At 44.5% G+C, this 16,927-nt stretch overlaps 1 protein-coding gene across 4 annotated transcripts; it reads left to right on the top strand.

Annotated features, from left to right (window-relative positions):
• The first annotated feature begins 2,103 nt into the window (after positions 1-2,103).
• Positions 2,104-16,032, top strand: LOC139162885 (zinc finger protein 665-like). Of its 4 annotated transcripts, none has more exons than XM_070743784.1 (6): positions 2,104-2,171; positions 3,986-4,570; positions 5,616-5,736; positions 5,853-5,920; positions 9,222-9,351; positions 13,182-16,032. In XM_070743784.1, the coding sequence occupies exons 2-6, from the start codon at positions 4,157-4,159 to the stop codon at positions 15,161-15,163; spliced, it is 2,715 nt and encodes a 904-aa protein (XP_070599885.1). In that variant the 5' UTR covers positions 2,104-2,171; positions 3,986-4,156; the 3' UTR covers positions 15,164-16,032. The 4 variants fall into 4 exon arrangements, with proteins under 4 accessions (XP_070599885.1, XP_070599884.1, XP_070599881.1 ...); XM_070743783.1 differs by having other exon boundaries at positions 2,104-2,262; XM_070743780.1 differs by having other exon boundaries at positions 2,104-2,276.
• Positions 16,033-16,927: the final 895 nt, after the last annotated feature.

The raw sequence follows: 16,927 nt of genomic DNA, 5'->3' as shown, positions 1-16,927 counted from the left end.
TTCTTTCTCTCTTTCTCTTTCTCTTGTTTTCTTTCTCTGAGCTTTGCGGCACACCTGACCATGTCTCGCGGCACACTAGTGTGCCACGGCACACTGGTTGAAAAACACTGCTCTAGGCTATCCATGCCCAGTTCCCTCAGTCTCTCTTCGTAAGTCTTAGTTTCCAATCCCTTAATCATCTTGGTTGCTCTTTTTTGCACCTTCTCCAGAGTTTCAATGTCTCTTTTGAAGTGTGGTGACCAGAACTGAATACAGTACTCCAGGTGTGGTTGGATCAGGGCGTAGTAGAGTGGTATTAAGACTTCCCTGGTCTTGGAGTGTATTCCCCTGTTGATGCAGCTTAGGATTGTGTTGGCTTTTTTTAGCTGCTGCTGCACATTGTTGGCTCATGTTTAGTTGATTGTCCACCAAGACTGCAAGGTCTCTTTCGCAGTCGCTACTGCTAAGAGGGGTTTCTCCCAGGTTGTATGTGTGTCCAGGGTTTTTCCTGCCTAGGTGAAGGACTTTGCTCTTGTCGATGTTGAACCTCATTTTGCTGGTGTGGGCTCACTGTGTTAGTCTGTCCAGGTCTTTCTGTAATTTGAGCCTGTGTATAAAAAACAATCATACATCTCATACAAACCATACGTAAAGCGGAAACGGCCCAGGGGAATCAATTTCCCTATGCCTGGTGAGAGAGGTGGGTTTTAAGGAGTTTGCGAAAGGCAAGGAAGGTGGGGGCAATCCTAATCTCTGGGGGGAGTTGATTCCAGAGGGTTGGGGCGGCCACAGAGAAGGCTCTTCCCCTGCGTCCCACCAGACGATATTGTTTTGTTGACGGGACCCGGAGAAGGCCAACTCTGTGGGACCTAACCGGTTGCTGGGATTTGTGCGGCAGAAGGCGGTCTCGAAGGTATTCTGCTCCGATGCCATGAAGGGCCTTATAGGTCATAACCAAGACTCTTTTACCCTCCCCCGGCTGCAGGAAGCCCTTGGAGCCTGGGGAGGGTGAAACACGAGCCTATTGGGCCCAACAGAATTGGGAAACAGGCCGTTTCCAGCCTCCAGAGGACCTCCAGGGGGTTGTTTTTGCCTTCCTAAGGCATTGAATAATGGGTGTGGGCAGTCGTGCATGCATGATAGCGCGCGCACACACTCTTTCAGCCCCCCAGGGAAAAAAGGTTTGCCATCACTGATATCGGATCTCTTGCTTCAAGCAAAAGTGCGGATAGGGGCACCAGCCACCAAGCACTTGTACAAGTGGCTTAGAACTTCAGGCGCCAGGCTCCGTTAATCCCTGGCTGGACGGAAAGAGAAAGGTGTCTTTAAAAGGCAGAGGTCTCCAAACTTTAAGAATTATAGACTTCAACTCCCAGAATTTTCAAGCCATCGGAATTGACAAAATCTCCATCTGTCAATTGCAAAAGGCTGGGATCGGCAAACATAATTCGCTGCTACATCATGCAGTCCTAGGTGCCTGGGAAGCGCCCGACTGGGGATGAAATATGAAATCCAGCATAGTGATCTTGTTTGCTGTGTTGTATTGACATAATAATAATAATAATAATAATAATAATAATAATAATAATAATATACATACATACTATTATTTAATAATAATATAATATATAATAATAATATATAATATAATAATAATATATAATAAATATAATAAATATAATATAATGTATGTATGTATGTATGTATGTATAATAATGTATAATAATATATAATAATAATAATAATAATAATTAGTATTATTATACATAGATACATACATAGATACATGCATAGATACATAGATACATAGATACATAGATACATAGATACATAGATACATAGATACATAGATACATAGATACATACATACATACATACATACATACATACATACATACATACATACATACATACATACATACATACATAGTTTGGCCATGAAAGACGTACAATTCATGCCCCCCAGACCTGCCGGCAGAGCCAGGACTTTCTCTGCCAAGGAAAGCGAACTGCAGGCACTTCCCCACTGGTCCACTGGAGGGCGAGTCACAACTGACTTTCCAGAAGAGTCTGCGAAGGAAGTGACATCACTAAGCCTGGCCTCTCTAGGACACTGCACTTGCTCTCCTTAAACCCGGGAGATCTGCCGAAGGCCGAAAGGCTGCGGGAGAGTCTGGCGGGAGGACAACCAGGTGAGGGGGAGGGCCCTCTTCCCAGGCCCCATGCTCTCCGCTTCTCCCTCAGGGCAGGCTGAGCGAAGGTCATTCGGGGGCTAAATCAGAGGTGGGCTTCTACGGGTATGGTCAGGTTTGTTTATTTATTTATTTATTCATTTGTCCAATACACAAGTACATAGGGAAAAAATAGACATGTGATAATATAAAAGAGGGTGAAAGTGAACTTAGAGGAGAGGATATAAGAAAGGAAGAAAATATATATGATAGGTAAAAGAGAGGAAAGACCATTGGACAGGGGACGGAAGGCACACCAGTGCACTTATATACACCCCTTACTGGCCTCTTAGGAACCTGGAGGTCAGTCGTGGAGAGTCCAAGGGAAAAATGTTGGGGATTAGGGGTCGACACAATTGAGTCCGGCAATGAGTTCCACGCTCCGATAACTCGGTTGCTGAAGTCATATTTTTTACAGTCAAGTTTGGAGCGGTTCGTATTGAGTTTGAATCTGTTGCGTGCTCTTGTGTTGTTGCGGTTGAAGCTGAAGTAGTCATTGACCGGTAGGACGTTGCAGCATATGATCTTGTGGGCAATACTCAAATCGTGTTTTAGGCGCCGTAGTTCTAGGCTTTCCAGGCCCAGGATTGTTAGTCTATTCTCGTAGGGCATTCTGTTTCGAGTGGAAGAGTGAAGGGCTCTTCTGGTGAAATATCTGGCTGGGGAATTCTGGGAGTTGAAGTCCAGATATCTTCAAGCGGCCAAGGTTGGGAAACACTGTTCTAGAGCAGTAGCAAAATTTAGATCCCCCCCCCTTTTTTTCCCCCTTCTGGGCTCTGGGTGTTTTTTTCCTATCACGGTAAATGATGTTGAGTGTGCATCATTTTTGAAGAGCTGTGCATGCGGGTGTGTACATACCCTTTATATAGTAGCTAATCAGGGGTGGGCTACTGCCAGGATGGGGAGGGGGGAAGGCAGTGGGGTGGCGAAAATGGAGCTCCACCCCAGAACAATCTGAGTATTGTATTGGCAGTTCTGTATTAGCAAAAACTTCAGAAGAGAAGCATTTAGGGGTAGTGATTTCTGACAGTCTCAAGATGGGTCAACAGTGCAGTCAGGCGGTAGGGAAAGCAAGTAAGATGCTTGGCTGCATAGCTAGAGGTATAACAAGTAGGAAGAGGGAGATTGTGATCACTTTATATAGAGCGCTGGTGAGACCACATTTGGAATACTGTGTTCAGTTCTGGAGACCTCACCTACAAAAAGAGATTGACAAAATTGAACGGGTCCAAAGACAGGCTACAAGAATGGTGGAAGGTCTTAAGCATAAAACGTATCAGGAAAGACAATGAACTCAATCTGAAACATTTAAATATGTTAAAGGGTTAAATAAGGTTCAGGAGGGAAGTGTTTTTAATAGGAAAGTGAACACAAGAACAAGGGGGACACAATATGAAGTTAGTTGGGGGAAAGATCAAAAGCAACGTGAGAAAATATTATTTCACTGGAAGAGTAGTAGATCCTTGGAACAAACTTCCAGGAGACATAGTGGGTAAATCCACAGTAACTGAATTTAAACATGCCTGGGATAAACATATATCCACCCTAAGATAAAATTCAGGAAATAGTATAAGGGCAGACTAGATGGACCAGGAGGTCTTTTTCTGCCGTCAGTCTTCTATGTTTCTATGTTTCTAACAGCCATTTGCACTGAAAGATGTTGAAACAAAATGCATGAGCCACGCCGACAGTGTGGTAGTAAAAATTTGGGTAGCCCTTCACTGGGCTAAATTCTACTTGCTAATTCTTGGTGTTGATTTTTCTTTCGTATACAGAAACCCGAAGCCGTTTGTGGTCTTTGCAAGGCATTTTTTTTTTCCCTTTGAGGAAAAACGAGCAGAATAATTTAATAATAACCAAGAAATGGTCCTTTGACGGAAAAGGCATCTGGAGACCTCCAAGAGCCCTTGGACCGATTTGGAGTTGTCCTGCAGAAGAGACAAAGGATGGAGACCCCACCTTTTGCAAAGGAGGGAAGTGGAGATGGCCCTTCAGCTGCTCAGCCTCGGAATAGAGGGAAGCTCTGGACAAGACCTGGGCAGAAGATCCTGGAGGAAGGATCCATCCTCCCTTCAGAAGTTCAGCCCTGGAACTCCATCCAATACCGGGAGGCTGAGGGTCCCCGAGGAATTTGCAGCCGACTCCACGGCTTTTGCAGGCGATGGCTGAGGCCAGAGAAGCACACCAAAGCCCAGATGCTGGACCTGGTGGTTCTGGAGCAGCTCCTGTCCCTTCTGCCCCCAGAGGTGGAGGGCTGGGTGCGTGAGTGTGGAGCAGAGACCAGCTCCCAAGCGGTGGCCCTGGCGGAAGGCCTCCTCCTGAGCCAGGCGGAGGAGCAGAAGGAGCAGGTCCAGTTGCAGGTGAGACACTTTAGGGAGCTCAGAAGAGAATAAATAATGTCTTTGAATACTTCACCCCTCCATCCCAAACTTATTGGACGTTCATAATATGTGGCAATTCACTAATTTTTGTAGGACATTGTTCTGTTTTGTCACTCAACTTCCCGGATAGATAAATGGTCAAAGCAATGGAAATTGCAGTTTAATGTTTCCAAATGTAAAATAATGCACTTGGGGAAAAGGAATCCTCAATCTGAGTATTGTATTGGCAGTTCTGTGTTAGCAAAAACTTCAGAAGAGAAGGATTTAGGGGTAGTGATTTCTGACAGTCTCAAAATGGGTGAGCAGTGTGGTCGGGCGGTAGGGAAAGCAAGTAGGATGCTTGGCTGCATAGCTAGAGGTATAACAAGCAGGAAGAGGGAGATTGTGATCCCCTTATATAGAGCGCTGGTGAGACCACATTTGGAGTACTGTGTCCAGCTCTGCAGACCTCGCCTACAAAAAGATATTGACAAAATTGAATGGGTCCAAAGACGGGCTACAAGAATGGTGGAAGGTCTTAAGCATAAAACGTATCAGGAAAGACTTCATGAACTCAATCTGTATAGTCTGGAGGACAGAAGGAAAAGGGGGGACATGATCGAAACATTTAAATATGTTAAAGGGTTAAATAAGGTTCAGGAGGGAAGTGTTTTTAATAGGAAAGTGAACACAAGAACAAGGGGACACAATCTGAAGTTAGTTGGGGGAAAGATCAAAAGCAATGTGAGAAAATATTTCACTGAAAGAGTAGTAGATCCTTGGAACAAACTTCCAGCAGACGTGGCTGGTAAATCCACAGTAACTGAATTTAAACACGCCTGGGATAAACATATATCCATCCTAAGATAAAATACAGGAAATAGTATAAGGGCAGACTAGATGGATCCTGAGGTCTTTTTCTGCCATCAGTCGTCTATGTTTCTATGATAGATATTGGGGCCTTTGAGGTTGTGTTCCAAATATAAGAATCCACTTTATGTTTTGTGGTGGAAATTATTTCTGCTGCTTCTTTCCATCCCCCTAGTTGAAATGCTGCACTCTGGAGATCGGAGATCCTGAGGGAAAGGTGAATCCATCAAATCCCCCCCAGGAGCTATTTTTCAGAAGGATCCCTTGGGAAGATCCATGTCAGGACACCACAGAAGGTAATGGGACATCTTCCAATTGCCCATCTGTCCTACCTTCGTTGTTTCTTCTCTTTTATAGAATACCTCCTCCGATTTTGTTAATTATGCATTTTGAAATTATTTATCCCTTGCAGAGAGACAAAGAATGAAGCTTTCCGATTTTTATGATGGAGATCAAACAGCGGTTGAACTTCCAAATCAAGTAAGAAAGAGAAAAGATATTAGATAAATGGCTTTCCAATTTCTTCATAAACACCTCCAGTGTTGGAGCACCCCCAATTTCTGGAGGCAAGTCATCCCATTGATTAATTAATTAATTTATAAGATTTGTATGCGGCCCCTCTCCGTAGACTCGGGGCGGCTCGCAACAACAATAAAACAATTCAAGACAAATCTAATAATTTAAAAACATTTTTAAAAACCCATTATTAAAGCAGACATACACGCAAACATACCATACATGAATTGTATAGGCCCGGGGGAGATGTCTCAATTCCCCCAGGCCTGACAGCAGAGGTGGGTTTTAAGGAGTTTACTAAAGGCAAGGAGGGTGGGGGCAGTTCTAATCTCAGGGGGGAGCTGGTTCCAGAGGGTCGGGGTCGCCACAGAGAAGGCTCTTCCCCTGGGTACTGCCAGACGACATTGTTTAGTTGACGGGACCCGGAGAAGACCCACTCTGTGGGACCTAACCGGTCGCTGGGATTCGTGTGGCAGAAGGCGGTCCCGGAGATATTCTTGTCCGATGCCATGAAGGGCTTTATAGGTCATAACCAACACTTTAAATTGTGACCGGAAATTGATCGGCAACAAATGCAGACTGCGGAGTGTTGGTGTAACATGGGCATACCTAGGGAAGCCCATGATTGCTCTCGCAGTTGCATTCTGCACGATCTGAAGTTTCCAAACACTCTTCAAAGGTAGCCCCATGTAGAGAGCGTTACAATAGTCGAATCTCGAGGTGATGAGGGAATGAGTGACTGTGAGCAGTGAGTCCCGGTCCAGATAGGGCCGCAACTGGTGCACCAGGCGAACCTGGGCAAACGCCCCTCTCACCAAAGCTGAAAGATGTTTCTCTAATGTGAGCTGTGTATCGAGGAGGACGCCCAAGTTTCGTACCCTCTCTGAGGGGGTCAATAATTCCCCCCCCCCAAGGTTATGGGCGGACAGATGGAATTGTCCTTGGGAGGCAGAACCCACAGCCACTCCGTCGTATCCGGGTTGAGTTTGTGTCTGTTGACACCCATCCAGACCCTAACAGCCTCCAGGCACCGGCACATCACTTTCACTGCGTCGTTGACTGAAGTTCGTTCACTTAATTGTTCTCCCTGTCAGGAAATTTCTCTTACTTGTAGGTTGGTTCTTTCCTTGAATAATTTCCCTCCATTCCTTCTTGGAACACTGCTCTCATATCACCCCCTTGTCCTTCTTTTCATGAAAGTAGACATACCCAATTCCAGCAACCGTTCTTTATATGTTTTAGCCTCCAGTCCACTAATAATTTTTGTTGCTCCTTTCTGTGGTCTTTCTAGAGTCTCAAGATCTTTTTTAGATCATAGCAACCTGTTCTGTCGGGCTCTCTGGTAGACTCCTCCCAAAAATTCACAGGTACAAATTTCAGACACACACACGTTTGAAAATTCATAGGTACAAATTTCAGACACACACACACGTTTGAAAATTCAAAACAATGTTCTTTGTAATGAAAATTCACTTAAACCAAGCCCTCTTTTGGTATAGCAAAGAGCACCCGTCTCCAAACAAACTGGTAATTTGTACAAGTCCCCTATTAGTTCTGTAATACTTAGCTTGCAGCTGTGAGGCAATTCACAGTCCTTCTTCTTTCACAAAGTGAAACACACTTTGCTCTGGGTTAGTTTCAAAGCAGGGAAAAATCAGCACACAAAAGGTCAAAGTCAGTAAATCAGTCACGAAACACAACGATCAGATAATCCTCCACAATGGCCAAATCCACAGGCTGCTATTTATAGCAGCCTCACTAATGACCACAGCCCCAACCAACCACAGGTGGCCTCATTTTCTTTGATAATAATCTCTCAGTTGTTGCTGCCTATGCATCGCTCTCCGCATGTGTGGCTGTATCATTAACTCTTGTTCTGAATCCAAGGAGGAGCGAGAGAATTGATCTCCTTCTGAGCTGTCTGCCACACTCTCCTCCTCCCTGTCACTCATGTCTTCTTGGTCAGAGGAGCCTTCATCAGCAGATTCCACCGGGGGCAAAACAGGCCTGCAGCATGTGGATGTCTCCCCCACATCCACAGTCCTTGGGGCAGGAGCTGGGCCAGAGCTATCCACAACACAACCAATGCTGGATGTTATATTCACTTCATGTCATCTTGATTCTATCCCTCCCGTATTGCAGCCTGATTTTATTTGGGGATATATATTTTTTAGCAACTGTAGCATAATGCTGACTTATGTTTAAATGGTTGTCCACTAGGACTCCAAGATCCTTGTTGCACTTACTACTATTGAGCCAGGTTATCACCTATTACTGTGATGGCAAACCTATGGCACGGGCAGGGGCAGCACCGGGGTACACTTGTGTGTGGGGAAGGGTTTGTGCACACACAGCCTTTTGGCACATGACCCAAGAAAGATTTATCACCACTGACCTACCCTATGCCAGTGCATTTGGGTTTCCTAAGTGTTAATATTTCTCATTGTTGATTTCATTTTGTTACATGGGGCCTGATCTGTCAATCCTTCTACAGTGTGGTCGGGCAGTAGGAAAAGCAAATAGGATGCTTGGCTGCATAGCTAGAGGTATAACAAGCAGGAAGAGGGAGATTGTGATCCCCTTATATAGAGCATTGGTGTGACCACATTTCGAATACTGGGTTCAGTTCTTGAGACCTCACCTACAAAAAGATATTGACAAAATTGAACGTGTCCAAAGACGGGCTACAAGAATGGTGGAAGGTCTTAAGTATAAAACGTATCAGGAAAGACTTCATTAACTCAATCTGTATAGTCTGGAGGACAGAAGGAAAAGGGGGGACATGATCGAAACATTTAAATATGTTAAAGGGTTAAATAAGGTCCAGGAGGGAAGTGTTTTTAATAGGAAAGTGAACACAAGAACAAGGGGACACAATCTGAAGTTAGTTGGGGGAAAGATCAAAAACAACATGAGACAATATTATTTTACTGAAAGAGTAGTAGATCCTTGGAACAAACTTCCAGCAGGCGTGGTTGGTTAATCCACAGTCACTGAATTTAAACATGCCTGGGATAAACATATATCCATTGTAAGATAAAATACAGGAAATAGTATAAGGGCAGACTAGATGGACCATGAGGTCTTTTTCTGCCGTCAGTCTTCTATGTTTCTATATCTTGATCTTATCTTCTGGAGTGTTGGTATCCCTTTCAATTTGGCCTTATCTGCAAATTTGATGCGTTCCCCTTCTATCCTCTTGTCTAAATCATTGATGAAGATGAACAGATATTGTGAATCCACCTGTTCTTTTTTCCGTGTTCAGGAGGGTCCTGTGTCCTTCGAGGAGGTGGCTGTGTCTTTCTCTGAGGAGGAATGGTCTCAGCTGGATCCTGATCAGAAAGCGCTGCATTCGGAAGTCATGCTGGAAAACCATAGGAACGTGGTCTCTCTCGGTAAGAGTTTTATAGTCCCCAGTCAAAGAGTTCAAGAAGACAGATTATATTTTATTTTAGAAAACATTATTATGAGATGATGATGATGATGATGATGATGAATATTATTAATATTATTTCAATACAACACGGCAAACGAGATCACTATGCTGGATTTCGTATTTCATCACCAGTCGGGCGCTTCCCAAGCGTTTGCGGATCCCAGTAAAGCGGCCTTTTGCAATTGACAGATGGAGATTTTGTCAATTCCGATGGTTTTCAAATGTCCGCTGAGATCCTTTGGCACTGCGCCCAGCGTGCCAAGTACCACTGGGACCACTTTCACGGGCTTATGCCAGAGTCGTTGCAGCTCGGTTTTTAGATCTTCGTATTTCACTAATGTCTCTAGCTGCTTCTCCTCAATTCTGCTGTCTCCTGGATTGTGATGTCGATGATCCATACTTTCTTTTTCTCCACGATCACAATGTCTGGTGTGTTATGCTTCAGAATTCGGTCAGTCTGAAGTCGGGAGTCCCACAGTAGTTTTGCTTGCTCATTTTCGACCACTTTTTCGGGCTTATGGTCCCACCAGTTCTTTGCCACTGGTAAATGGTAGTTCCGGCACAAGTTCCAGTGGATCATCTGTGCCACAGCATCATGTCTATGCTTGTAGTCAGTCTGTGCGATCGTTTTGCAGCAGCTGAGTATGTGATCGATTGTTTCATCTGTTTCTATTATTATTCTGTTATTATTATTGTTGTTGTTGTTATTTAATAGATTTGTATGCCGCCCCTCTCCGCAGACTCGGGGCGGCTCACAACAGCAATAAAACAACATACAACAAACTTAATAATTTAAAAGTCACTAAAACCCCCTTATTAAAAAGCAAAAACGTACACACAGAAACATACCATGCATAAACTGTATAGGCTCGGGGGAGATGTCTCAATTCCCCCATGCCTGATGGCAGAGGTGGGTTTTGAGGAGTTTACGAAAGGCAAGGAGGGTGGGGGCAATTCTAATCTCCAGTGGGAGCTGGTTTCAGAGGGTCCGGGCCACCACAGAGATCTCGTCTCCTGGGGGGGGGGGAGAAGGAAAGGATCTGGCCTTCTCGTGCTCCAAGGAAGGAAAGAGTCAATGTCTCTTTGCTTAGATGCTTTATGTGCCATTTCCTATCTGTATTTTTCCATTTCTATTTGAACTTATCTGTGGATGCTGAAAAGAATGACCTGTGCTTTTATGCATCTTCTGGAGGTCATGTGAGAAGAATGTGTTGTCATTTGTCCTCTGAAACCTCCAAAATTGTGTGAGAACAGAACTATCACACTCAATTCAAGAACAAAGGCTTTATGCAGTGTGACTCAGAGCATCCTAGGGTACCGGTAATCCTCGAGTTATGAAAGTTCACTTAGTGACCGTTACATGTACGACTAGCCCTCCTCCAAGTACTTGAGACCCCGTCCCAAAATTATAGGTGTTGCAGCATCACAGCCGTTGTTCATCCTTACGAATGATAGCAGAACATTCAACCTACCTCTTCCTCCACCCCACTCCACCGGATCTTAGCATATCAGAATATCTCCGGGACCGCCTTCTGCCGGACCAGAATATCTCTGGGACCGCCTTCTGCCGCACGAATCCCAGCGACCAGTTAGGTCCCACAGAGTTGGCCTTCTCCGGGTCCCGTCAACTAAACAATGTCGTTTGGCGGGACCCAGGGGAAGAACCTTTTCTGTGGCGGCCCCGACCCTTTGGAACCAACTCCCCCCAGATATCAGAGTTGCCCCCACCCTCCTTGCCTTTCGTAAAGCTCTTAAGACCCATCTTTGTCGTCAGGCATGGGGGAACTGACACATCTCCCCCGGCCCTATACAGTTTATACATGGAATGTCTGTATGTGTGTTTGCTTTTAATAATGGGGTTTTTAGTGTTTTTTAAATTATTAGATTTGTTTTTTACATTGTTTTTGTTATTGTTGTGAGCCGCCCCGAGTCTTCGGAGAGGGGTGGCATACAAATCTAATAAATAATAATAATAATAAAATAATAATAATATTTTTCAGATTATAAAACGTACTCCCCCCCCTCCAATAATAAAAGTGGGTGGAAATGTCTGTGCATCTTCTAGAGCGAACAGGCCCTATGTTTGGCCTCTCAAACCCTCTGTGCATCCCGTTTTTGCTCTCCCTGGCATCCAGAAGCACTCTGCAGGCCAAAAATATACCCGCTTTTGGGCTCCAGAGGCCTCCACTGGCCTGTTTTTCCCCTCCCCAATTTCAGTGAGGGTACAAACGGGATGCAGAGAGGCTTTGGCAGCCCCAAAAATGGCATGCAGGGTGCTTCTAGATGCCGGTGAGGGAAACAACTACAGTGGTACCTCTATCTACGAACTTAATTTGTTCCGTAACCAGGTTCCGTAAGAAGAAAAATTCGTAAGAAGCAGCAATTTTTCCCATAGGAATCAATGTAAAAGTGAATAATGTGTTCAAACCCATTAGGAAAGAAATTAAAGCTCGGAATTTTGGTGGGGGGAGAAACAGGGACCATGTAGCAGATGGGAGAAGGTTTGCATTGAAACACCCTCCACTTTCCCCAACTGGCTCCCCTTTCTTGGGGTGGAGATGTACAGCTGGGTATCATCTGCGTACTGATGATACCTCACCCCAAGCCCTTGGATGATCTCACCCAGCGGTTATTATGTAGATATTGAATAGCAGGGGGGAGAGGACCAACCCCTGAGGCACCCCACAAGGGAGTAACCTTGAGGTCGACCTCTGACCCCCCACTAACACCGACTGCGACCGACCTATATGTTCCTATATGGAACTTCTTCTTCTGTGGGTATATTCCTGTTCTTCCAATGTTGGGCATAGTTGGCCAAAATATGCAGCATTAAATAGGTGCCGTTTTTCTTATACGTGTTCTTTGTTATCCCTAGTAGAAAAAGCTCTGGCTTTAAGTCCAATTGCATGTTCAATATTTTTACCAACCAATGTTTTATTGTTATCCAAAATTTTTGTGATTTATGACATTTCCACCACATATGATAATAAGTACTGGGTGACATCCCTCACTTCCAACAAACCAACGATACCTTTGTATCCATCTTTGCTAATCTTGTTGGTAGGAGATGCCACCCATAAAACATCTTGTATGAGTTTTGTTTATACGAGTCAACTAAGCTCAGTTTCAAATTTCTATTCCAGAGATCTTCCCATTTGTTTAATTCAATATTGTACCCCAAATCTGTACTCCAAATTATCATTGTTTCTTTGACCCACATTTTCTAGGTACAGTGTTCCCTCGATTTTCGCGGGTTCGAACTTCGCGAAACGTCTATACCACGGTTTTTAAAAAAATATTAATTAAAAAATACTTTGCGTTTTTTCCCCTATACCACGGTTTTTCCGGCCCGATGACATCATACGTCATCGCCAAACTTTCGTCGCCTTTAATAAATATTTTTTTTAATAAACTTTAATAAATAAACATGGTGAGTAATAATCTAAATGGTTGCTAAGGGAATGGGAAATGGTAATTTAGGGGTTTAAAATGTTAAGGGAAGGCTTGTGACACTGTTCATAGCCCAAAATAGTGTGTTTACTTCCGCATCTCTACTTTGCGGAAATTCGACTTTCGCGGGCGGTCTCGGAACGCATCCCCCGCGAAAATCGAGGGAACACTGTATTTACAAAGCTTTCAGAACTATAGAAACCATCCTGCCTATTTCACACTACTTTAAGTATACAAACATGCAATCTAATGGAATTTTGGAAAAGTTCACTTGGCTTTCTATATTTTGATCTTTTTCTCTAACCCTGTTATCATTTTCATTTCCCTTTTGCTTTGAAGGTGGGCAGGAGAATCAAGATTCCTATGAACTGTTCCAAGTGATTGATGCTAAAGATGTAAGGGAGAGGTTTGGAATTCGAATGGAATTCGAAAGCCATGAGGGAAACCAGTCCAAGGATTGGAATCAAGAAAGCTCTTCTTCTACTGATGCTCTGATGCAGGACATTCTTGCCCAACAAGGGAAAATAAGGAAAAAATATACTGGGGAAAATGTGAAGCTGATCAAAGCTAAAGTACCATTAAATGAATATTATTTAATTCAAAATGAAGGAGACGATGCTATAAGAAGACACAATGGACAAAATTATAACGGGGCATTCATTTTTTCTCTTGGAAATAATTTTCTTACCTCTCAAAAAGCAATTGACACAAAAGGGAAGCCTTATAAATGTTTGGAATGTGGAAACTGTTTTAGAACAAGCAGACAACTTACTTCCCATGAAAGGATTCACACTGGGGAGAAGCCATATAAATGTGTGGTATGTGGAAAGACCTTTGCTCATACAAGTAGGCTTAGTAGCCATAGAAAGATCCACACAGGGGACAAGCCATATAAATGTATGGAGTGTGGAAAGGCCTTTGCGGAAAAACGTAATCTTATTTCCCATAAGATGATCCACACAGGAGAGAAGCCGTATAAATGCATGGAGTGTGGAAGGGACTTTGCGGAAAAACGTAATCTTATTTCCCATAAGATGAACCACACAGGGGAGAAGCCGTATAAATGCATGGAGTGTGGAAAGACCTTTGCTCAAAAACGTAATCTTATTTCCCATAAGAAGATCCACACAGATGAGAAGCCCTATAAATGCATGGAGTGTGGAAAGATCTTTGCTCAAAAACGTAATCTTATTTCCCATAAGAAGATCCACACAGATGAAAAGCCATATAAATGCATGGAGTGTGGAAAGGCATTTACTCTTAGCAGTGGACTTAGAAGTCACAAAATGCTTCACACAGGCGAGAAAACATTTAAATGCACGGAGTGTGGAAAGACCTTTACTCACGGCAGTGGACTTCGAAGCCACAAAAAGCTCCACACAGGAGAGAAACCATTTAATTGCATGGAATGTGGAAAGATGTTTACTCATGGCAGTGGATTTAGAAGACACAAAATGATACACTCAGGCGAAAAGCCATTTAAATGCGCAGAATGTGGAAATACCTTTGCTCATAGATGTAGTCTTATTTCCCATAAAAGAAGTCACACAGGGGAGAAACCATATAAATGCATGGAGTGTGGAAAGACCTTTGCTTATAGCAGTACACTTACTTCCCACAAGATGATCCACACAGGGGAGAAACCGTATAAATGCATGGATTGTGGAAAGACCTTTGCTCAAAGAAGTAATCTTATTTCCCATAAGATGATCCACACAGGGGAGAAGCCGTATAAATGTATAGAGTGTGGAAAGACCTTTGCTCAAAAGCATAATCTTATTTCCCACAAAACGATGCACACAGGAGAGAAGCCGTATAAATGCATGGAGTGTGGAAAAACGTTTCTTGATGGCAATGGACTACGCAGCCACAAAAAGACCCACTCAGGAGAGAAACCATATAAATGCATGGAGTGTGGGAAGATGTTTAGTCAGAGCAGTGGCCTTAGAAACCACAAAAAACTCCACACAGGAGAGAAACCATTCAAATGCTCGGAGTGTGGAAAGACGTTTACTCATGGCAGTGGACTTAAAAGCCACAAAAAGACCCACTCAGGAGAGAAACCATTCAAATGCTCGGAGTGTGGAAAGACATTTACTCATGGCAGTGGACTTACAAGCCACAAAAAGATCCACTCAGGAGAAAAGCCGTTTAAATGCACAGAATGTGGGAATGCCTTTTCTCATAGATGTAATCTTATTTCCCATAAAAGGATCCACACAGGAGAGAAGCCTTATAAATGCACAGAGTGTGGAAAGACCTTTGCTCAAAAAAGTAACCTCACTTCCCATAAAATGATCCACCTGAGAGTAGTCATATAAATGGATCGAATATGGAAAGGTCTTTGCTCAGAACGGTTGTCTTCTCATGAAAAGATCCACGCTCGGAACTATATTGCAATAGCAATTTCACTAGATTTACCAGTATATACCACTGCACAATGCTTTACCACATGTTCTGAACAGATTAGAAAGTCAGCTAATGGTGTCCAGCAATCTGGGCCCTCGTTTTAGTGACTTCAGAAGGAAAAAAAGACTGAATCAACCATGAGTCGGTCAGGATCAAACTCCTGGCTGTAGGCAATTAGCCTGTAGTACTGCATTCTAACCACCAACTCACCATGTCTCTGTAGATTTCTGTGTATATGTATACAGTGGTACCTTGACATACAAGTTTAATTCGTTCCAGACCCGAGCTCGTAAGTCGATCAACTCGCATCTCGAACGAATGCCTTTAGACTTTGTTTTTCGCGCCGAGATAACTGGAAGCAAGGAGATTCTTGTGCAATCTAGTGGAAGCTCGGCTCGTATCCCGAATTTGAGCTCGGGTGTCGAACAGAAATTTTGCTCGCGTCGTAGCTCGTAACTTGGAATACTCGCATGTGGAGCAGCTCGTATCTAGAGGTACTACTGTATTGTGTCTTTTTGATCCAAATGAGACAAGGTTGAATCTAACAAAATGAAAGTGTGGAAAAGAGTAAGATTTTACACCTCAGCAGGAAAAACAGATTACATGAAACCTGGCTCAAAAGACCTTGGAAGTCTGATTGGATGATCACTTAAACATGAGCAGCCAAAAGGGCTAATACAGTGGTACCTCGTGATGCGAACCCGGGATTCGGAAATTTTTTGCCTCTTCTTATGAACATTTTTCGGCTTACGAACCCACTGCAGATCGCAAAATGGCGCCCCGCTGGGCGCCACCACCTGGCTGTCACCTTTTAAAACAGCCGGGGGGCTTCTCCGTGTTCTCCAGAACCCAAACTTTTCGGGTTCGGGTTCGGGAGGCTGCTGAGAAGCGCCGCCGCCCAGCTGTCACCTTCTGAAACAGCTGGGGGGCTTCTCGGCGTTCTCCTGAACGCCAAACCTCGAAATTCGGGTTCGGGTTCCAGAGGCCGCCGAGAAGCGCCCAGCTGTTTCAGAAGGTTACAGCCGGGCGGTGCCGCTCAGGGGAGCGCCGTTTTTGCGATCGGCAGCGGCGTTTTCGGCCGATCTGGAGGCTAGAAAGGAGGTGGGGAATCCCAATAGGGAATTCCATGGGTGGAGCTTTGACGTCACGAAGACGTCCGACCAGTCGATGGGAAACAATGTTTCATCTTACAAACGTTTCGCCTTACGAACCTACTTCCGGAACCAATTAGGTTCGTAAGACGAGGTATTACAGTAATACCCCGGTTATTGCGTCCCCGACCATTGCGAACAGGGTAATTTGCGATTTTTCAACCCGGAAGTCAAAACACCATCTGCGCATGTGTGCCCTTTTTTTTCTATGGGCACGCATGCGTAGATAGCGCCCGGCAGATCAGCTGCTGGGCGGCTTCCCTGGGTCTTCCCCCTCTTGCTGGCGGGAGGGCGAGCAGCGGGCATCAGCAAGGAGTTTCCCCACCGCCCACGCAAACTCCTCGCTGCCGCCCGCCCTTCGCCCGCCCACGCCGTTCATTCTCGCTGCTTTCGAGCTGAGTCCTGAAGCGAATTCGCTCCGGGACTCAGCTCGAAAGCGGCGACAGCCAGCGCGGAGAAGCCGTTCGCCGGCGCTGGCTGTCGGCGCTTTGGAGCTGAGTCCCGGAGCGAATTCGCTCCGGGACT

The sequence above is a fragment of the Erythrolamprus reginae genome, chromosome 2, assembly GCF_031021105.1.
Source record: "Erythrolamprus reginae isolate rEryReg1 chromosome 2, rEryReg1.hap1, whole genome shotgun sequence".
Taxonomy (NCBI): Eukaryota; Metazoa; Chordata; class Lepidosauria; order Squamata; family Dipsadidae; genus Erythrolamprus; species Erythrolamprus reginae.
This window is presented reverse-complemented; position numbering and strand designations above follow the sequence as displayed.